This window comes from Formica exsecta, unplaced genomic scaffold (genome assembly GCF_003651465.1).
Source record: "Formica exsecta isolate Colony F162 unplaced genomic scaffold, ASM365146v1 scaffold51, whole genome shotgun sequence".
NCBI classification, from domain to species: Eukaryota; Metazoa; Arthropoda; class Insecta; order Hymenoptera; family Formicidae; genus Formica; species Formica exsecta.
In genome coordinates, this window is record NW_021852343.1 from 1043977 (window position 1) to 1066764 (window position 22788).

General features: G+C 33.1%; 5 protein-coding genes across 5 annotated transcripts; 2 read left to right on the plus strand and 3 right to left on the minus strand.

The window, feature by feature from the left end:
* Positions 1-309: 309 nt before the first annotated feature.
* Positions 310-2536, minus strand: LOC115241761 (glucose dehydrogenase [FAD, quinone]-like). Its single transcript, XM_029817690.1, has 4 exons — positions 2341-2536; positions 2097-2267; positions 1338-1993; positions 310-1173 (listed from the first exon to the last, which is right to left on the minus strand). The coding sequence occupies exons 1-4, from the start codon at positions 2534-2536 to the stop codon at positions 313-315; spliced, it is 1884 nt and encodes a 627-aa protein (XP_029673550.1). The 3' UTR covers positions 310-312.
* Positions 2537-3814: 1278 nt separating this feature from the next.
* Positions 3815-4913, minus strand: LOC115241721. Its single transcript, XM_029817630.1, has 2 exons — positions 4281-4913; positions 3815-4111 (listed from the first exon to the last, which is right to left on the minus strand). Exons 1-2 carry the CDS (start codon positions 4911-4913, stop codon positions 3815-3817), a joined length of 930 nt encoding a protein of 309 aa, XP_029673490.1.
* A 3255-nt stretch (positions 4914-8168) lies between these two features.
* Positions 8169-10076, plus strand: LOC115241769. Its single transcript, XM_029817699.1, has 2 exons — positions 8169-8356; positions 8758-10076. The coding sequence occupies exons 1-2, from the start codon at positions 8169-8171 to the stop codon at positions 10055-10057; spliced, it is 1488 nt and encodes a 495-aa protein (XP_029673559.1). The 3' UTR covers positions 10058-10076.
* A 15-nt stretch (positions 10077-10091) lies between these two features.
* On the plus strand, positions 10092-12512 carry LOC115241766 (RUS1 family protein C16orf58 homolog). Its single transcript, XM_029817697.1, is given in 10 exon segments — positions 10092-10300; positions 10388-10539; positions 10704-10864; positions 10975-11043; positions 11045-11150; positions 11218-11333; positions 11413-11609; positions 11682-11944; positions 12055-12241; positions 12315-12512. Coding segments are annotated over 10 exon segments (1386 nt in total). The 5' UTR covers positions 10092-10236; the 3' UTR covers positions 12386-12512.
* Positions 12513-12543: 31 nt separating this feature from the next.
* LOC115241767 (RWD domain-containing protein 4) lies at positions 12544-13818 on the minus strand. The gene is made up of 4 exons (XM_029817698.1): positions 13601-13818; positions 13162-13271; positions 12888-13083; positions 12544-12801 (listed from the first exon to the last, which is right to left on the minus strand). Exons 1-4 carry the CDS (start codon positions 13703-13705, stop codon positions 12634-12636), a joined length of 579 nt encoding a protein of 192 aa, XP_029673558.1. The 5' UTR covers positions 13706-13818; the 3' UTR covers positions 12544-12633.
* Positions 13819-22788: the final 8970 nt, after the last annotated feature.

Genomic DNA, 22788 nt, shown 5'->3' on the forward strand with positions numbered 1-22788 from the left:
TATATATATATGTATATAAATAACGTTATATTACAATACGCACGTGCTCGCTTATTCTCTCTCTCTCTCTTCTTTTTTTCTCTCTATAGCATTTCATATATTTAATATGTTAAGTACAAAGATTTTACAACAATCTGAGAGCAAATATTATAAAAATCCTGAGTACCTCATAACTGAAATATCCATAAGCAGCTCTAAGTTATTCTTGATTGTTGTTTATTGATTTTTTTATTGCAGATATATTACTGATTTCATTAACATTTTCATTGACAATTTTATATACAAACACTTGATATATAATCTCAAGATATCTTATCGTTTATTCATCGTAGACATATCGTTCTGTTTCAACCAATATTCTTTAATCATGTCGGCGCCTTTCTCGCCGATCATGATTGTCGGCGCGTTTGTGTTTCCGCTCACAATATTCGGCATGATCGAGGCATCAATCACGCGAAGCCCAGCCACACCGTAGACCCTGAGCTGTGGATCGACAACGGCCTCGGGATCCGAATAAGCTCCCATTTTACAAGTTCCTACAGGATGATAAATCGTGACGCTATAATGCCTAATCATGCATTCCCAATAATCATCAGTAAAAATCGGAAAATGTTCGCATCCTGGAAACTGTTGCGAGTTTAATTCGCTTCCGAATCGTTTGAAAGCACTGGTTCTACTCAGAGCCACGCTGATCTTTACTCCTTCGATCAATGTGGCAATATCTTCCCGTTCTGTAAAATAGTTCGGATAAATGACGGGATGATCAAACGGATCCGTGCTGCGTAGTTTGATCATACCGCGACTCTTTGGTCGCAGCAGCATAGGAATCACGCTCCAAGCATCCTTGTTGTTGATCGGCCCGAAAACCGCATCATAAAAGCGCTTCGTTAAACCATGTATCTTTCTTATTTGTGCACCGCTGTCCGAATTAGTCGAGCCAGAGACGAAATGCAGTTCAATGTCGGGAAAGTCTAACGAGGCGTTCGTATATTTAGTGTTGACGAAAGCAATACCCTCGACACCACCTAATATTGTCAGGGGTCCATCACCTAGCACAGCGTACTGCATCGCTGTTTGTATACTTTGCAATCGATCTTGTATTATAGATATTTCTTGATTGATCAGGAACGCGAGTCCGCCTAAGCCAACATGATCCTGGAGATTATAGCCGACCTGGAAGTGCAAGAATTTTGTAATAAATAAAATAGAAATTGCTAAATTGGGGGGAAGGATTTTTTAAATGTTATCTAGAGTATTATATACATACATATAGTGTAAAGTTATAATAAATATTTAGAAGTGTAGATCTAGAAAGACACTAAATTTCTTGCACTAACCCTGCTATCTTGAACCACGGGAATCCCGAGCTTCTGCAAATGTTCCTTTGGCCCGATTCCGCTTAACATTAAAAGTTGTGGGGAATTAACCGCGCCGGCAGATAATATTATTTCTTTGTTCGCACGTATCCGAAACACCTTACCATCTCTGACGAATTCTATTCCGTAAGTACGCTTTGATTGGGGGTGCACCAGCACTTTAGTCACGTGCGTGTGCATTGCTACGTGCAAATTCTTTCTGAGTCTGGCTGGTCTGAGAAACGCTTTCGCACTTGAACAACGACTACCACGCCTGATGGTGCCTTGAGCGATCATGAAACCAGTCTGATACTTTCCATTAATATCGCGATTCTCGTAGCCCATTTCTTGGCCGGCCTGAACAAAGGCTGCGGCCAGAGGTGTGTGCCATGGTGCCTCCTGAACTGTCAAGTGCCCGCCGCTCGCGTGATACGGGGTGCGAATCAAATAAGGATTTTTGTTGTCCTCGGATTTTTTGAAGTAGTACAGGACGTCGCGCGAACCCCAGCCGGTACAACCTTGCTGCTCCCATATGTCATAGTCACGTTTATTGCCTCTAATATACAACATGTAATTTAATACACTCGATCCTCCAATCACTTTGCCACGTGGCCAATTGCAACGTTTATTTTCCATCGCTAGAAATATTTAATAATATACAGAAAAGGAAAAGAGAGAGAGAGAGAAATACTTGCTGAATTTAAAAAAAAGAAGAGATAATAGAAGTACTATAAAAATTACCTAAACAAACACCATCCTGTGGTTCCGTCTTGTATTGCCAGTCAAGTTGACTGAGTTGCAAATAACCCGCAAGTAAAGGAACGTCTGAGATCTCCGTTTCGTCACCCCCTGCTTCCAGCAATAGTACGTTCCAATCTTTGATCTCAGACAGACGGCTCGCAACTACAGCTCCTGATGCCATAAAAAAGAAGAAATATTTATATCAGAATTATTAGTCAATAACAAAAATTTCTAATGAACGTACCTGCACTACCACCCCCTACCACTATAAAATCATACGTAGGCAGTAGTATTTCCGATGGCATGTCGATCGGCGACGCTTCATTGTCTAAAGCTTCGTATTGGAAGTAGACAAGCGCTGCGGCAAGAATCGGAAAAAACCATGACAGTCCGCTGGAGGCTGAAGTCAAACCTCCTGCTAAAATGCTTTCGACACCCATTTTATTTTGCCGTAGTGTTTTTTACTAGTGCACTGGACTAGTGAACTGGAATTTAAAATTGTATAACACACATAAGTAAATATTTATTCTATCACAATAGAACCCGGATAAGTTTGTTTCGGATAACTTTAGTACCTCTTCGCATGTACTTTCATCAACGTGTCTATTTCATATCATAACGAGCAGATCACGACACAAACCAACTCATTGTACTGCTGGAATGAAACTAATACCTGCGCAACCATCACATTAGAAATTGACGAAGAGCCAGCTCACCTGGCTCAATCTGAACGATCTCGATGCGAACTGAATATCAATTACTCGTGAAACTTTTAACTGTTAAATAATTTTGAACTAACTTTGGCATGCATATGAGATTCGTGTTTAGAAAATTATCTAATTTATCTAAATTTTGCTACTTATAAAAAATACGTTTAGTAATTTCATAATATTTTTGAATTTGTGATGACTGATTAACATACATTAAGTATTAAGTATCCTTCGTCATCTTTTAAAGATGAATTTTATTCAAATAATCGATAACACATGTTTGATAATTGTTTCTCAATTATATCAATCACAACGCTTTATAATCAATAAATTTAGACTTTTATATTTTAGTTTATAGATAATGCATGTTCATTTGAAAATTTTATCTGTTTTTGGCAGCTGATATAAGAACATACGTGATATTTATTCTAACATATTAAAAGTCCCTACCACTATAAAATCATACGTAGGCAGTAGTATTTCCGATGGCATGTCGATCGGCGACGCTTCATTGTCTAAAGCTTCGTATTGGAAGTAGACAAGCGCTGCGGCAAGAATCGGAAAAAACCATGACAGTCCGCTGGAGGCTGAAGTCAAACCTCCTGCTAAAATGCTTTCGACACCCATTTTATTTTGCCGTAGTGTTTTTTACTAGTGCACTGGACTAGTGAACTGGAATTTAAAATTGTATAACACACATAAGTAAATATTTATTCTATCACAATAGAACCCGGATAAGTTTGTTTCGGATAACTTTAGATAGACGATATACTATTAAGATCGTATCCAACTAGTTGAAGATACAATATCAATAAAATCACAAATTTTTTGAACGTTATTATAATTTTTAATATTTGCCCTACATTTCCTGATCAAAGTGAGACATTTTTACATTATGACCGATCGTTAAAAAGTTTAAAATTATACCATATAGTATAATATTTTATTTTGCAACATGTGTTATTTCACATCTTTATTCGATTTTTTTATATAAATGATTATAGTTTTTTAATCGACGTAACTCGCCGCGGATAAGTCGCGCAGTGCATTTGTTCCTTGTACTCTTCTGGGTTTTCTATTCCCCGGATAATGGTACGGAACAGTCAATCTGTTATCGTCCACAAAGCAATAATTCAACTTCTTCATAATTCGCTCGATAAGCGTTGATATTTCTTTTCTGTCACGACTCCGTCTTCTTCTTAGGCATGATCGTACGTCTTGCGGTTTCGCCGTTTCTGCCGCGTGAATTTGAATGGCGGATGTCTGCACAGATGAGGGTACTGTGAATGCAGGAATTGGAAGAAACTAAGAAAAATTAATAATGCTAGTCGAAAAAAGCATTGAAATTTATATTTAAATTTTTTTCTCATTATATTGTGATATAATTATTTATTTAATATTATTTATTATATACTAGAGAGAGAGAGAGAGAGAAAGAGAGAAAGAGAGTTAATGAATTAATGGATGCTAATACACCACACTTATTTAAATTCATGCCATTTTTATTTTCGGATAGCCGCATGCTTGATCTCTCGCCAGTTATGCGCTGCGTTTTCTCTCTAGCTACGATTTTCGATGTCCTGCTCCTTAATTCATTTCTAATTACTTCTTGCGAATCCTTGGCCGCGCGATTTGCGGCAATGCCTTTCGTCAGCCTCGTCGATACCTTTGAACTCGCTACGGAAGTCGAGGCCAAAGAGTTTCCTGCACGCGATCTCGCAACACTTTTATCGGTACTCTTTAACAGATTCTTAAAGATATTTGTCTCTCTTGCGGATGATGATTCGCGTTGAGAAGATCCCCGCGCACTTTTCAGATTCATTGTCGAGGATCGATTACCACTCGACAATTTGTCGTTGAGGTTTAATTGCGCGGCTGACTTTTGCATTCGCTCGTTTCTGGAGGACGACGTAAAGTTCGAAATGATGGGAAACGTGAAAAGGGATGGGAAACGTATTGATGCGGACGTATCGCGGGATGAATCCTGATGTCTGACATGTCTGGATGAGTTACTCGTGACTCGTGGTACCAAATGCCGAAGTTCCGTCTGCAGCTTCTCGACCTCGTCGAGACGCACCAGGATATCGTCGATACTATCTTTGGCCATTTCGGAGCTTCGATAATTACACAATTACATCTTGAATGTTATTTTTATTGGATATTATTTTCCTTGAAAATTTTGTTTCTTTCACAAAATACGATTGAATGATCTTCAACGTGAAGATCATTCACGTTTTGACATTAAGCGATGCGATGTTATTTGCCGGCGAGGCATATCGTCGATTAGTAATCTCTACTGTTTCTATATTTATAATTTTGAAGACATTGAAAAAATAGATGATTTATCAATATTTTATAGTTATCAATATTCTAATTTATGGTATATTTAATATTATGTATAAAAAAGAAAATTTTTTCGCATATTTTAACTTATATAAAACAGATCTAAGACCAAAGCAAAAGTATAAAAAATTGTCATAACCGAGTCAATCGACCAACACTAAGATTGTAAGATTTACTTTTTCGTAAATAATAATGAAACATAATACATACACGCTTGTATTTAAAATGATATATTTACATTTATATATATCTTTTAAAGATGAATTTTATTCAAATAATCGATAACACATGTTTGATAATTGTTTCTCAATTATATCAATCACAACGCTTTATAATCAATAAATTTAGACTTTTATATTTTAGTTTATAGATAATGCATGTTCATTTGAAAATTTTATCTGTTTTTGGCAGCTGATATAAGAACATACGTGATATTTATTCTAACATATTAAAAGTTTATTTAAAGAGGAAGCATCATTAAAATGTAAATAAAGATTAAAAAATCACATCAAGAAACAAAAATGTGAAGCATTGCTCGTATCAGATTGAACAGGTTTTTAACATGAAGTAAACGATTTGAAAAGGACAATTTACTTGCTTCCTGATAAAAGATTGTTCTATTATATACGAGTAAATTGTAGTTGCTATTTATATAATTAATTCCTTTCATAAAATAGGAAATATATAATAGTGGAAATTTTATAAATTATCGCGCGGATAACTTTATAAAGTTATATTTTAGAATTACAATCATTATTATATATATATATATAATTATATGTGTGTGCACCAGTGTGTTGTGTGTATGATTTATATATATGAAATAAATTATGATATGTGTATTTTCAAAATCGTTAATGAAATTTATATTTTTAACCTTCTTTCAGTAATCGATAATCTTTTTGGAAGGAAAATATAGTTTTAATATAAGTTTAAAATAAAAGTATTTATTAAATGTGAAGATGACAAATTTTTGCTTTTTTTATTACTGAAAGTATCAAGTTACATTTTAATTAATTAAATTGCAGGAATTAAAACATGTTGAAAAGATTATTCAAAAATTATAACTTGACATTATAACTTTAATATGAATGATGTGTTGCCATATATGCTTAAAAAGATCATGTCTGAAATGCAATACAAAATGCTTACGCTAAATAAATCATACATACAGATATCAACAAGTACACACACATCGCATTTACCATAATTATATCTCTGCCTACCTTTTTCCTGTCCTCATTCAAGCTATGTCAAGATTAATCCGCTCTTTTTGTTTGTATTTTGGCACACTAAAGTAACGATACCAACACGGACATTATTACACTAACTAGTACTTATTACACTATCAACATATTTAGCAAAAAAATTTGACAAGCAAAGATGTGATTGTTCGAAGAGAGAAATGATTCTTCCATTCCATAATTGTATCAACTTAAATCATAAAATTTCTTCGCGAGATGATATCGATGAATACGAAATTTATAAACGATCCTTAAACAAGGAGACAAAACGCCTGAATCATCTAACTCGAAGAAGAGAGTAACACTGACCATGACTTTGCTTCAGCCTTGACTACTTGCCTGTACCTCATTGCGAATGGTATATCGGCCGTATACACAGACAGGTTTCCGGACTCTTCCATAGATGTGACGCATAACGGTCATCGACTCGCCTCTCTCTTTCTCTTTCGATTTTTCTCTTTGTCCATACCAGTGAACCAATCTTCCTTCTGATCACCTACTTGGTCCCGTTTTCCATTGCTGTTTCCCACTCGCCTTCTTCGAGAACCACAGTTTTAGCTGGAAAATAACACGTGGGAAATATTGGAACGTAAAGCTTAATTAATAATAAAATAATTCGAATAAATTGGTAGTTATCACTCTTATCAACAAATTTTTTTTCTTGGAAAATTTCTTTTTCAATTTTCTTGAGATTTTTGCTACACGTGATGTGTTCGCGCATCCATACATGACAAAAATTAAGGAAATTAGAAGATTTTTCTTTTTCCCAAAAAAAGGAATTTGTATATATATATTTTTATATACATCTTATCGATATATATATCTTTATATACATGTATATGTATATATATATATATATATATATATATATATATATATATATATATAATTATGTATGTAATATAAGATTAACGAGAAAGTTGTACTAGACATTTTGAAATTGGTGGTCGTACGTGACAGTTCTCACGTTTACTCAATGAATTCGAGGAATTCTGTGACGTATTACGGACATACGGTAAAGAATCATTCATCCGGTATTAATAGGGTCGACCTACTTATTGTTGCAACACAAGCGTTTGACAATCGTCCAGAATTATAAACTAATCGATGATATTAGGACGAGGAGCATTCTAGAAAAATCCTATATGAGAAAAAAGATTGTTAGAGAATGTATTCATAGTGATTCGATGCTGATGTGCAGGGGCTGTCGCTAAAGATGACCCTGAATCCAATATGCGAGAGCATAAAAACGATGCAAGGATATCATCCGGATGACGCAATGCAAAATTATGAAGGATGACAAGTTATTACATAATGTCAATGAACAATTTACTGAGAAAAGCGTCCATGTACATTTAATCATTCTCAACATTTACCTTCAATTATAAATATATGAGAATGACAAATGTATACATAATCTAGCCTCTTTTCCTTAATATTTTATTTTCTGATGATAAAATTCACGCTTTAATTAGAATTACAAAATCATAGTAATTCAGTGCGAAAAGATGATCTATAAACAAATTTTCAGCTATATTAATAGAGGTCTCCATGGTCTCTCCTGTCAATCCTCAAAATTAATAACAATTTCTAAAATGTATGTAAGTATACTTATTACTAATCTAGTTTTATTTAGATATATTATTAAAAATATAGAAGTTTATATTACTATATACACACACAAGCATACATTAAAATATTGAATATTATATTGACATTATTTATTTTCTTTCTTTAAATATATTGCATAATAAGCAGTCGTAAAAAGATAATTGATGGATGCATGTTGCAATACAGCTTCCAACCTGTATCATTGTTCGTTTGACAACGCAGAGATTAACATTGATACTATCGTCGTCGCTGTAGCCGAATTGAACGAGAGGATCTTGCAATTACGAAAAGAAATCGTTGCATTTAAAAACGAAAATGAACTTTATTTAACCGTGACACGTAACTTTTCGAGGTAATAAATGAGAAAGTAAAATATTCTTGTCAACAAAACTTTTGGTAAATATATGGATAAATAAGCATATATAAAAATATAAATGTAGTATTAATAATATAAAATATAAATAAATATAAAAATGCACATAATTACAGGTGTAAATACTAAATATAAATTTGAGATAGATTATTTTGTCTATATAATATAAAATCAACTTCACACACACACACACACACACACAAACTTATTGAAAAATTAATCTGTAAAATATCATTCGCTAATTTTATCATTAAAATGTGATTAATTTTTTATCCTGCAGAATTTTTATATTTAAAATCATTGAGGCAAACTAATTTATATGTTTGTGCGTGTGTGTTTTATTATCGATTTCATCTATGAAAAACGTTTTGATTTTCTAGTCCGACACCATCGGAATTAAATGATTCAACGAAAAACGTGGGGAAACGAACGGATGCAAAGTACGAGCTGCAAAGAAATTGTAAAGGAGACGATTCGCCAAACGGCACTGATTTATCCGCTCGTTTATCATTCACGAAACGTGCACTGGAAGTAAAAGCGACGAACGAGGCGGTCATATTTAAAAAGAATTATCCGCGTGACCATAAATCAATCGAAGATGATGAACGGCCAAATAGATCGCGCGTGTCTGAAGCATCGGGGATGTATCGAAGGTCCATTTCGGATGTTGAAAAATTCGAAAAAGAAATCAGCGACAGGTCTGGAAATGTAAGAGATATCGTAGATGTAAGAATTTCATGTATTGCCGATGAAAAATTGAAAAGTCCCAACAAATATCAAAATGAAGTCGTTAATAATATGTACTGCGACTATGATCCTCCGAATGTTACTATGCCAAAAATTAAAAGGAAGAGGATCTCCAGAGGCGTACAATATTCCTTGATCGGATGTCAAAACCACGCCAAGCGATTTCTTCTGGACTGTTTCGGATCGAAATTGAGTGCGAAGAAATATAATTCGATGCAAAAAATGGAGAGGAAAGAAGCTTTAACGGATAAAAAGAAATTTTATATCGGATCACGAAACAAAATGAACGAATCGTTAGATGCGACAACAATTTGCAACGAATCTTATAACGTAAAATTGAATAATACAGATATGAAAGAAGAAAAATTTGAAAATGATACGAAAAAAATAGGAAAAATTATTAATGGATGTGGAATGAATCATACAAAATTATTCGTACGATTAAAAAATAAAAATGACAATGAAAAATGCAAAAAAGATAACAACTTGAAGAATCGTAAAATGAAAATAAATCCTTTCGAAAAATTGTGGTCGAGTAAAGCTTTAACGCGTAATGATAATCTAAAAGCGCAGCAAAATAGATTGCTATACTATGATTTCAATATCGCTGATAATTCTGAAGATAATAAAAAAGGGACTACTAAATCCAATTTCGAAAATAATCGAAAGAATGGCGCTCGTAAACGCGAGCATGATTCGCAAGATGAACAGAGTGTAAATATTTTTGATCATAAGATAGATTCGAATAATGCACAGAATGTAAGCGCAATTACAAATTCTGATAGAGAAAGCATGACGAATAAAATGAAAGAGAGATTAGATTCGTGCATCGTCGAATTAAATGGAATTATCGGTGATGCCTGTGTAGTATTTGGTAGTGGAAAAAGCTCAGCGAGAAGAACAGCTGATCGGGTGTTTACACATATACTTTAGTATGAGCTGCAAAGAATTTTCAAGCGAAAAACAATTCACATTAATTTATCCGCTTTTGTGTTCATCATCTTCACGAAGTGAATAATAATAATATTAATAATAAACAACGATTATTTAAATAGTGAGTGGCAAAAGCGTAACTAAACGAATTTTTATCGTGGTAAATTTCCTTGGTGAACATGCGTGTCTTATTTCGAGAAAGCTACGGAAATGAGAAAGAAACGATTTATGTAAAATCAGAAGGTAAAATTTTTCTCTCCAGATATTTAAGAAAATTATTGTTGTATATTGACTAATCATATATTAATCCGCATGACATCTGTTGGTTAGATGGCGTGAACGAGATGAGATTTAACTCAACCGAAACGCAACCCATTTGTTCCCGGATAGTATCCATCGTTAAAGATATATTTCTGCCGCAAGGATACCCAGATAGTGTGCATTCCGATTACACAGCATATCAGATATGGGATACAGTGCAAGTTAGTTTAAATAATCAAGTAAACTTTTGACATATGTTTCATTGCGCCAATAATACAGTGACAACATTTTATCACAATGAAATTTATCAAGAATTTCTTTCTCTTATATTATCCAGCGAAGAATGTGGACAATGATTTACAAAGACTGAATTTATATTTTACAGGCTTCTGCGAGTACTATAATGAACACACTTGCAACCCATTCTATAATGATAGGAATAGGAGTTGGAGAGTCAAACGCTACTCCTTTGGCAGCAGCAATAACATGGGTTTTAAAAAATGGTGCAGGAATGGTCGGTAGTATAACGTTTGCATGGTGGAATGGGTAATAAAAAGATTCATGGATACTCTTTAGTACATATTTTTATCATACATTTGTATAATTAAAATTTGATGTCAAGATTTGATTGTAACATGTTTCTTTCTCCATTATAGAACCAAACTAGATGGGCAATGCAAAAAATGGAGGCTCTTTGCTGATATTCTGAATGACATGGCAGCAGGCATATTTCTCATCATATTCCGTTATAATTCTGTGCATTTCTACCATTATAAAGTCTCTTGTCGGTGTTGCTGGTGGAGCTACAAGAGTAGCACTGACTCAACACCAGGTGAATAATTATTAATCCACATTATATAGTTTTAACTAATTTTACTAATATTACTTTCTTATCATAGGCAATAAAAAATAATTTGGCTGATGTCGCTGCAAAAGATGGGAGTCAAGAGATGTGTGTAAATCTAATCGCATCATTCATTGGAGTCTTTATATTGTCTTTGTTCCATGATGGACAGTATGTATCTAGTATATTTAATGTATTTTACTATTGTATTATTATGAATGCTATTAATGATGAAGTCATATACATATAGATACTTAATAGAATTGTATCTCTTCCTGGTGGCAGTCCATCTCTATGCGAATTATTCGGCGGTTAAAGTGCTGTGTTTAGATACACTCAATGAAGATCGTCTGGCCTTAATCATCAAAAATTATATGATAAACGAGCAAATTCCTGAACCAAAAAGATTAAATAAAGAAGAATCGGTATTTTTATTTGGCAATCCTAGTAAGATATTATTACAATTATGCACTTTCACCGTGTAAGAAATATGTAACGAGTTGTGAATATTATTTTCAGCCAAAAGCATATGTGGGTTCGATATTAAAATTGGGGTTTCATTTGTAAGTGTCCTGAAGTATCATCCTGAAGTATCATCCATAGAAGTGGAATTCTTGTTAAAATTCTTTGAAAACAAAAAATATTTAATAATAATAGATATCAAAAAAAGGAATATATTTATAATTCTTAAAAAAGATATACAACCTGCTGAAATACTGGAAGCATACTTTTATGCTTCAATGTGTGGATTTTACATTTGTATGGCAAAAGAAATTCCAATTGTGAGTAGCGAAAGCTTTTTTACTTGAATAATAGAGAATTTGGCTTTTTTACATGTTTTGTTATTAAAATATAATGTAATTTATTATATAAATATTTTAATATTACACAGGATTTATTGTTGAGATCTGAAACATCTGAGCCATCATACCCGTTGTTGAATGTATATATTTTTTATAAAAAATTTATGGATTTAAATAGAAATATACAATTATCGATTCCTGTCCAAAGTATTTGTGCTACAGATTCAATTGTCTCTAATGAATATAAAACATTCCTTGAGAGTCTGGATGTAAATGGTATTATATAGTTGCATATCTCGATATTTATTTGCTATTATAAGCACTGATATATAACTATTAATAATTTTAGGATGGAAAACCAAATCAAATTTCTTGACAGTTGGCGCATGGAGATTTTCCGTGGGAGTTGAGGGAGAATAAAGTCGAAAATTTATTAAAGATAATAAAAACTTTTTAATAATCAACTATCTAAAAGGTATATTGTTTATATTAAAATAATATTTCTTTTATATAATACTGTAATAAAAAAATATAAAATATGTGACATGACCATAAGAATAAAGTCTCTTTGGGAAATATATAGGTAAGGAAATTGATTTTATTTCCAACAATTTATAAAAATATAACATGCCTTTTATTGCTGTACAAAATGATATAGATGACTCAAACTAAGATTCCTGCTCTGATCTTGGTCCAGTCTGTGATAAATGTTTTACTATATCCATCCAATTCCATCCTCGTGGTCTTTCTCCTTTGCCATCTGCTTTATTCCATTGTTTACGCTTTTGTGCTTTACTTAAATGTTCTTTTTTGGGTTTTTTTACTGTTTCCTCGACCTTAGATCACATATTTTTACTCTATCTTACTTGATTCTTTCTAATAATAGTATACTAACATGTGCAATATATATATATTTATATACCTGTTGATTCTCGTCTGTTATCTTCAGTTTACTAGTATGCGAATTTATATCGATGGTTGAGTTTGGTTGCATAGACACTAAATCTGTATAATATTCTTGGACAGATTGAAATAATGTATACGTCATAGCGCTACCTAACCACTGTTCAGCCTCTGCCTCTATGTGACTCACCACCTTGTCCTTTACTTCTTCCACACTGCATATTCCAATTATTCATCTTTAATCAAAGTAATTAAATGTAAGAATAATCGAGCGATTGCTTGATTGCACTTACATATGTTTATTGTAAAATGTGTTCATATTGATAGTTGGTTTCTCTGTAGGATATGTTGCACCCCATGATATTTCCAGTAGAAATGATTTCATATCATTATCCTCACCATACTGTGTAACAAATTATTGTCATTGTGTGAACAATCTATATATAACAACATTTAATTTGGCACGTCTAATTAAACGTGTGAATAAGTCACATTTGTGTTTTACAATTGTTTCTTATTTTCTATAATTAAATTGGAGCAAGCAAATAGTCAAATTATGAATAAAGAAAGAGGAATAAAGAGATATCGTTGAGTGAAAATAACAGCTGCATAGGATAAAACTTTTTTTATATTCATCTCTTTATATATATGCTGAATTATTTCTCAGGATATAAAAATATTTAATCATGACAAAGTTACCGGAACTAGGAAACGCGAAAGTGATTCTCACACCTTATATTGAAATGTCGTGGGTGTCAACTGTTTAAAAGCTGGATCGCCGTCATATATCGAGAGTAAGACTTCTCTTTCCTCCTCCTGGAGTTCGGCATCACTCATCGCCCTGTCCTTGTGAACTAGATGCTGAACAATCGTTGAATTACTTGGAGTATACTATTGCCCGATCACACATCACACATGCGAATTTTAGGTTAAAAAATTGTATAATTTCGTTTACACAAAACACAGCCAGATGGCGTATAATTTGCTATTTTATCTACGCAGTAGTTCCATGTACTCTCCTCCAGATGACAGCGCTCAAACAATAATTCAACGCGCAAATTTTCTCAGATTCCCGCCAGAATATTCTGCAGGACGTGTTACATTGAACGTTATACATCACGTATCTCGTACCAATTTGGCCATATATCTGATAACAAAGCTTACAGATCCATCGCAAAGTTTGCACTCATGCAATTATGCGATATTGTTGAAATTTCATACAGATTGATCCTACATTTCAAGCGATTTCACGATTCAACAGCGCAAAATAAATAGGTGGGTACATACACATTGTGTTGATCGATTTTGTTTAACTGACTAGCACATTCCCACGATAAAACAAGGATGAAAAAGATTACCAATTACGGAAAACGTATGATATTTTATATATAAACCGTTGATACATATTTGTTTGTGCTTCAAATATTATACAGTATTTATAAATATTTAAATAATGCAAAGTTTTATATTGTATTTGTAAATATATAGTTGCATATATTATAACAGCGATGTATGAAATAATAATATTGAGAATATTTTTGACAAAATAATGACTTATGTAATAATGACTTATGTATTTTTTATAAAATGATACATTGCAATTTTTATTATAGTTAATGCAAGCTGATAAGTGATCAAGACAATGCAATCTTGGATAAAGAAAAATATTTGAAGAACGCCAAAATAAAAGAGGAAGTCTCGTCCTTGGTTGCAGACCTTTTCCATTGAATAAATTGAAGGATGGCGCGACGATGGCGAGACATGTGTGCAAGGTAAAATTATTTCCCCGGGAATTTAATCGCGCGAATTATATATACTTATAAACGAGAAGAGAACTGCGTCGAAGTCGCATTTAGAGTTATATGTACCATTTAAACGGGAGATGTACGATCACTTTTCGCGTTTCCGATGTCCGGCCGATGTGGTACAACGAGCAAAAATGGGCAAGTAGGAGTAGAGACCCTCCCACCGCTTGGCCATATGCCATCCCGGTAAATACTGCTGTTATCATAACACGAGCCGGAGAAATGAAGCGAAAAGCGGATAGTGGACCGATGAGGGAGGCGGCCGGCAAACGAAAAGTACACGATGTCGCGGATTAATACGAATTTCCGTTCGTCTCGCTTTCCGTTCAAACCTCCCCCGCAGTTTCCCGCATATATTCTAATTTTTTTTATCCTTACTTATCTAACATCTTTAAAAGTGAATAAACTTATCCGTGCTATGTATATAGCTCTAACATATTTTTTGCTGCATAAATTATATCATAAATATTTGTAAATAAATACTTGGATCGTTCACGTCAAAACCGGAATTTTCTTCAGTAAGTGTCTACTGTTAAATTCCGGTTTTGACGTGAACGACCCAAGTAATAATAAATCATTTTTGTAGCAATGCGCGCATATGTAAGTATGTCCATATTACATGAATTGGCAATTCGCTACCGTTGTTAGAATTTTGAAAGAGATATGTTGTTTTAGTATTGAAAAGAGGCTTTTATATATATATTATATATTATAATTTATCCTCCTTAATTTAAGTGATGTTTTTTTGCTGCAAGAGAAGCTCTTTCTAACATTTTAATTTATTTTTATTTCTTCATTATATATACTATATTGATATATATTCAAATCATTTGTAGTTTCTATTATACATTAAATAATCGTAAAAGTAATTGGAAACTAGTTTATTTGCTAGTTCATTTCGGCAGCAAATTTGAAATTTGAGATAATTGAAAATAAATTGTGGTAATAAATGAAAAAATAAAACAGTAATCACAATGGAATGCGGACAATAATTTATAAAAGTTATATTTTGTATTTGGAATGGTCGATAATTAATCTTTAATAATATAAAATATAGAGAGAAAACTCTTGTACCGGTTTAAATAAACAAAATTACATCAAACACAAATTTCTCAAGCAAAAATATCGCCTTTAGATGTATAATTTATGGAAATCTAGTCTTACATATTTATTATACAATTTTCTATATTTAATGAGCACACATTTATCTTTCTCTAAAACAAAGTTCATTGGAAATGTTAAAATTACGACAGCGAGTAAACATTTTTTAATACATTTGATAAATACTAAATAGCTATATATGATGTAGTAAATAATATTCAATGCAGTAATTTTAACATTTTCGATGAAATTTTTGTTTTGGAGAAACATGGATGGATGTGTACTCACACATCAAATATAGAAAATTATATGATAAATATGTAAAACTAGATCTACATAAATGTTACATTCGAAAGCAACATTTTCGCTTGAAAAATTTGTGTTCGTCGTAATCTTATTTATTTAAACTAGTATAAGAGAGAGTTTTATATTTTATATTTCTGTGCTTTATATTATTAACGATCTGTTTTATAATTAATACAGATAAATCGCATTTATTCAATTATTTTACAATTCTCGATGATGCATTTTATTATCGATTGTTTTAATTTTAATTAATTTAATTATTCGCAACTGTATATGAAGCACAAAATTACAACGTTACCTAAGTATAACTTGCCATTATTATATTATATTATCGTAATATTATTCACGTAATATATATTGTCGAAGAGTTTTAATGCACGCAACAAGCTCATAAGCCACTTGTCACATTGCATTTTCCACAAAGCAAATTCGGCCCCAATAAAATGTGCGAGTAATTACGTGGTAATTAATAATTATGTCGGCTGGCTGTCAATATTTATGAGTGTACGCGCTCAGAAGTTTATTATATCGCAGCTGGTGTATTTTCTCTTGCAGCAGCATTTTGACGGGCGGAACAATGCCCGACGTCATGTGGTATCAAAACGTCTATTAAATCTGCTACACTAGAAATCCATTATGGAAAACTGGGATAGTAAATGGTTAGAGGCAAATTTAATATGTCACGTATTCTCTCTATATCATTATTTCTATTATTTCGTTTGTTCTTTTTCTTCCATTGTTACAGTTATATAACACGATATTAACATTGTATCTATATTTTTAATATATATTTATCGCTATATTTTTTTAATTCTAGTCAATATTGATAATTAATGTTTCGAAATTACGCGACCGTTCTATTTCATTGCCGTATCCAATCTCGCGAATTTTCTCTCCATTATTACGTCTCGATATACATTTTTAATTCTAATTGAAAAAGAGTGTTTTAAGACGCTGTTCCATATACTTGTCATCGAAAATTCGCTTTAACAAACGCTATACGCGCTCAATTTTTGATTCCAATTTCGCGAATATCCCTCGTGTACGTGTTCCCTCATATACATCCCACCTCGTCCGATCTCTCTACTTCCGCGTAAAAACAACGAGATCTCCATTTTTCGATCGATCGACCGACCAACCGACGCGCGTGGAGTCCGATCATCATCAGTGGTACTCCGGTTTTCTCCGGCGCGCGGTTTTCGCTCGAAATGACGGGCGTGTATCTGAAAGAACGGACTGCAGGCGCCGTATCGTCGCGAGCGCATCGATCAGAAAGAATATCGCCGTGTGCTGCCAGTGATTCAGAGTAGCAGTACTTTCCTCGGTAAGTGCCGAGCTTAAAGCTTGCCGCACACCGACGACTTACGGTACGAGAATATAGCGTACAAGATAAGCATGAGATATTACATTAGACGATTCCTCTCCATCGCGGACATTTGTATTCATAGGAAGAATCCGAAATTTCGGATATTTGCGTCCTCTTAAATTTGCGGGATTTCCAATAGTTCGAGAAGGACCGTTCACTTCATATAGGGAATGATATAATTTTGCATGGATCTTCAAAAATTATTCATGCGTTTGATTCTCTTTAATTTAAAAAAATATTTATTTCTGTATTTTCGTTTCTGTGCATATTTTATTTAAAAAGTTTGTTCTTAGTTTTGTCTTTAAAAAGTCCCAGAGATTCAAAATGAAATCTCATATTAATTTTACAATAAATGTTTATGGGAATGATTTATATTAAAAGATATTGCCAAGGCTTCGTTACACCAGAAGAAATTTCACCGAGGAATTTTCATGCAAGAAGTTTCTATTTAGCATAATTTCAAATTAATCTACACGGAATTATGCGATTTAAATGACTTTAAAATATATTCAACGTTTGTTGCTTATTTAGGTTTTACTTCGCGGTGTTTTATATAAAATGTATTTCAGTGAGATAACCGAAACTACCAGCGACCCAATTTCGCAGAAGCTTAAATATGATTTCGTTTCGTTGCGAGCGAATTCTAAAGAACATGTCCGACCTTCTTTCGCTTTAATTTAAAATTCCTTTGAAGTTTATCATCTTTGAAATACCGTACGCACTGGAATGACACCAGTGCTACGGTGTGCGACATCCTTAATCTTTACTAACCCGCGGCGTCACATGGCACTGTTAAACTTTGCCATATTTCGTCTTGACAAATTCGCTAAGTGGGTAGACATTAGAGGTATGTAATTTAGATATACTACCCTCCGCTACATCTAATTCGCCATTATTACGTACATATTTTACTTTATAAGTAAATATCATGAGAAAATTATAAAATTCTCAATTTTTTTTTATTTTACTATTTTTTAATTTTCTAAGAACATAAAAGTCGAATAAAATCTCACTATCTCACTAATTATCGAAGTTGACATAAATTAACTTAAATAATTTCATTCAAACCAGATGCGATAATAAAAGAGTTTCAAAAATCTGTGTTTTTAAGAGAGGAACAAAAATTTGAAATCTTTTTATAATAATAAAAAGATATTCAAATAATAATATACAATATAGGAGACGATAGAAATACGTTTTATTTAAGAAAAATGGACACAGAATAAATATTCTTAATGAATTTTTTTATACAGGATGAATTAAGTAATTATAAGCATTATTGACAACAATCTTGGCAATATTTATAAAAATTTGATTGTCGAATATAAAAGTTCTATCGAGATTGGTTTTTCTTTCTCGTATTACGATGGATTCTCATACATATTTGGAAACGTCTCGATAGAATTCCGGGAAATTTTCAATTTTTCCCGGTCACGAAAGGGTAAATCCTAGGAGCCACGTAGATCGTGGCTTTCGCTTCGCGGTGGCCTTAACCCTCTCCGGTCTTATCCCTCTCTGCGCGAAGTAACTCATGAAACATGGATCTGGAGTCGCCCTCGAAGAAGTTATACGCGGAAAGAAGCAGACCGCCTGCCGCGTCATCTTCTTCGGCGGTGATCACCGACGTTACTATATGTACAGAATTCCCGTGTCTCCCTACCTATTACTCGATCTCGCGCCGCAACAAGAAATTGTTTTCCTGGCGCTGGTGCATGGTCACGGAAATTAGCGCACTCCCTGATGCGTGCTCTGCACTCGATTAAGGATGGTATTTATGCTTTTGCACGGATATCAGCTCAACAATAATAATTATATAACACATACGTATAATTATTTTAATACACATTTCGGATCGTTCGAGTGAGAAGATTTACCGTAAAATTTCCCGCAAAATTTTGCATTTTATTATTTAGCATTATTATTATTTTTTATTATTATTTTGATATCATATTATTATATTATTAATGCTAATCGTAATTATTAATATTAGATGACCTGTGAACAATATCTTTGAATAATAATAACATACATATTTCAATATTGCAATAGATATCACACTTGCAATTTACGATAATGCTAGAATAATTTTTAATAAAAGCTTATTATATTTCTTGCGAATTAATAATCAATTGATACATTTATGTTGTAAAAGGCTAGTGTCCAATTAATGTTACCTTGAGAAGCTTTCTAATAGTTGAATAGCTATTACTTTTTGCCATGCTGTTGATTCTCATTCGAAACATAATTTCTTCGACTGTCCTTTTTTTTTTTATATAAGATCTTTCGAAGCAGTTACTTTTCGAAACTATATGCGTCGCTCATCTAACTTCCGCTTTCGCACACTCCATACGTTAATGACACGTAGGCAGAGAATGAAGCAAAGTACTATCCGCAAACGCGCGGGAGCATAAAATCAGCGGGCCGACTTCCAACTATTGCGAGAAGCGTGAGAAGTTTCCAATTTCAGAATCGGAAATCCAGTCGTTTCGTCGTGGAGTTGGGCTCTCTCGTTCTCTCTCTCTCTTTCTCTCTTTCTCTCTCTCTCTCTCTCTCGCCGAAGTTCTTCGTTCAGTCAATGAATTCTCGTTCGGTGCCCCGTGCATAGATCAATGGACACCTACTTCGGCGGGAAACGACGAGATTGCGAAAGTTATTCGCATCTTTGACATTCCGAAAACAACGACCCGGAACGTCGAACAGAACCAATTACGGAAGGTCTGCATCCGTTGTTCGATCGATAAGAATCGATGTCAGGGAGACTCTTTAAAGCACATGAAATAAACATTCATAAAATAATAATTTTACTGATTTAATCATTATCGCGCGTTCCACATTGCACATTTATATCTTTTTTACGCATCAATGAAGAGAGGAACCAACTTCAAAAAAATAAAGATTTTTTAAATACGATCATTTTGGAAGGACATTAAATAAAATTCTATAAAGATGTGTTGAATTGTAAATTAATTGTTTTTTCTGACATATGATAACATTTATATGATATTTTCCTACACAGAAATTTTGATAATTGAATATTTTTGTACAAATATGATATATTTATATGTTAAACATACGATCTTGATAGTTATTGCATGAGACAAATTTAAACTTCATTAAGATTTAATATTTATAAAATGCGTCCGAACGGATGATAGAAAAAGCGATGAAAGTTATCCACCGCAATAAACTCTACTCTTTGCTATAATTTTTTATAATGAAGAACTTGCACGTCTTTTAAATGTAAGAACAAATATTTAAGAATTATTTTTATTTAAACATTGCTTTGTTTCTTTATTGACAGTTACGTCTAATAATATCTAATAATAATATGTTTACATAAGATTTTTTAATCTAATGATTATTGATTGTCAGTCTCTCTTCATCCATTTTAAAGTTTAATAATTAAAAAGTATATAAAATATATATATTTGTAGAAAAAAAGTAGTATATTTCGTAGCAAGAGATGACGCTGAAGAAACAAAAAAGAACAGTAGAATACTGAGAAAGGACGGGGAGGAGGGAAAGCTAAAGAAGGAAAAGGAGAAATTAATCGCAATCTCGATCAAAGCTCGATGAACCTCCATCTCATTATAAAATACTCGATACTCACGGGAGGTCGGCTTTCATTTGAAACGGCTCTATCTTCATGTGAAGCCGGGCGACCAGATGGCTACGCGGCCATAAATGGATGATCTGCAATGTAACGATTTCTTCACTCTTGTCTCGACATCACAATTAGCCTCATAGGTAGACGCAATTGCAAGTCAAAGAGTCGTGCAAGGGTGCGAACAGATGTAATCAATGTTTGTTTATTCTTGCTTGTTTGAATAAAAATTTTAAATACATTGAGAACACACTCATACACATAAATATAAAATAAATATTTATACAAAAATAAAAATAATCGTAAAAATACTTATAAATAAATATAATGTACATATAGAAAAAATAAGTAAAATATATAATAATTATCCACAAAATTTATTATATTTGATTAATATATCATAGACACATTAATATTATAAATTCTAATGCACGATACATTTCATGATAAATGTTTGCCATCATGGTATATTGTTTGACGATCGATATCGTTAATTCGCAACACAAGCTGAAGTTTAAAAGAAGAGGAAATCTCAACATTGCAACATCCTCATTTGCACAAAGTTACTCGTTGCTCCGTTTTGCGACGAGAGCTACGATGGTCGTTGATTGCGCGAGCAGATCGTTCAGGAATCTCGCGACTTCCAGGTTTACAAGTGAACCTGTGTATGTTTTTTTGCTATTAAGCCCCATGAGAGGCTTCGTGCGTTCGAGACTCCATTTCCCCAGATTTGTCAGGCGAGCAAGATGGATAGACTTGTCCATGGCACGTTTTTCTCTTGTACTACGGTCTCGAATTCTCCTCTCATTGGTCATCCTACGAGTGCGAGTGTTCGCGTCACAATTGTTCGCGTAATGATCGCCGAAAGCGATTTTCGATAGATCAAATTTTTTTCTTTTCTTTTAATTAAAACAGTGAGCGATGTTAAAATATTCAATAATTTTTAGCAAATATATTTTTCACGATACTTCTTTGGAATGACAAATTATTTTAAGAAAGATATTCAGTTTATTGGTCAACTTGAAATGATACTAAATTAAATATACTTAACTTTATATCATAGATTGTTATAAAAAAAATATTTTATAGAATTAAACGCCATATTAAAATGAGTAAGATTTATACAAATTCTAATATCTAAAATAATACTAAAAAAAATTTATTTTTGAAATATTTTTTCTATATGCATTACATATTTGTACGATTATTATAACTTTATAACATCTTTTATGTTTCTACGATTATTCTGTAAGTTTTTAAGCATAAACATTTTTTTTATATATTTACATACTCAACGCATTCAAACTTTATATTTCGGATAAACGAGTATTGTGTGTGTGATTTTATAGCATACACAAAAATATTTCGTTTAGGTTACAAAATGAAGGAAATGAATATTCTCTTGGTAATTTCTTCCGATAAATTATTTACAATATATTTCTATTTTCAATCGTCAACCACCAGTTGCCGGTTCCTACCGGTTCGTACTGTTGGAAGTGATCTGTTTTGGTCCAGCGAGTAAACGAAAAACCATGTGGAAGCGATTCTAGTTAATGCATTTTATTCACAATAGCTTTTCCTGACGCGGGAGGAAAAAGCACTGGCGCGCCATTCCGACGCATTGTGCCATCCATTATAGAAAATTTGTGAAAATGCGTGCGCCGCCGCTACCGCGTTCGCCGGAAAAGTGTATCCGCGCCCCCGTGCATGGTCTCAGCTGCGTCCAAACTGCTTTCAG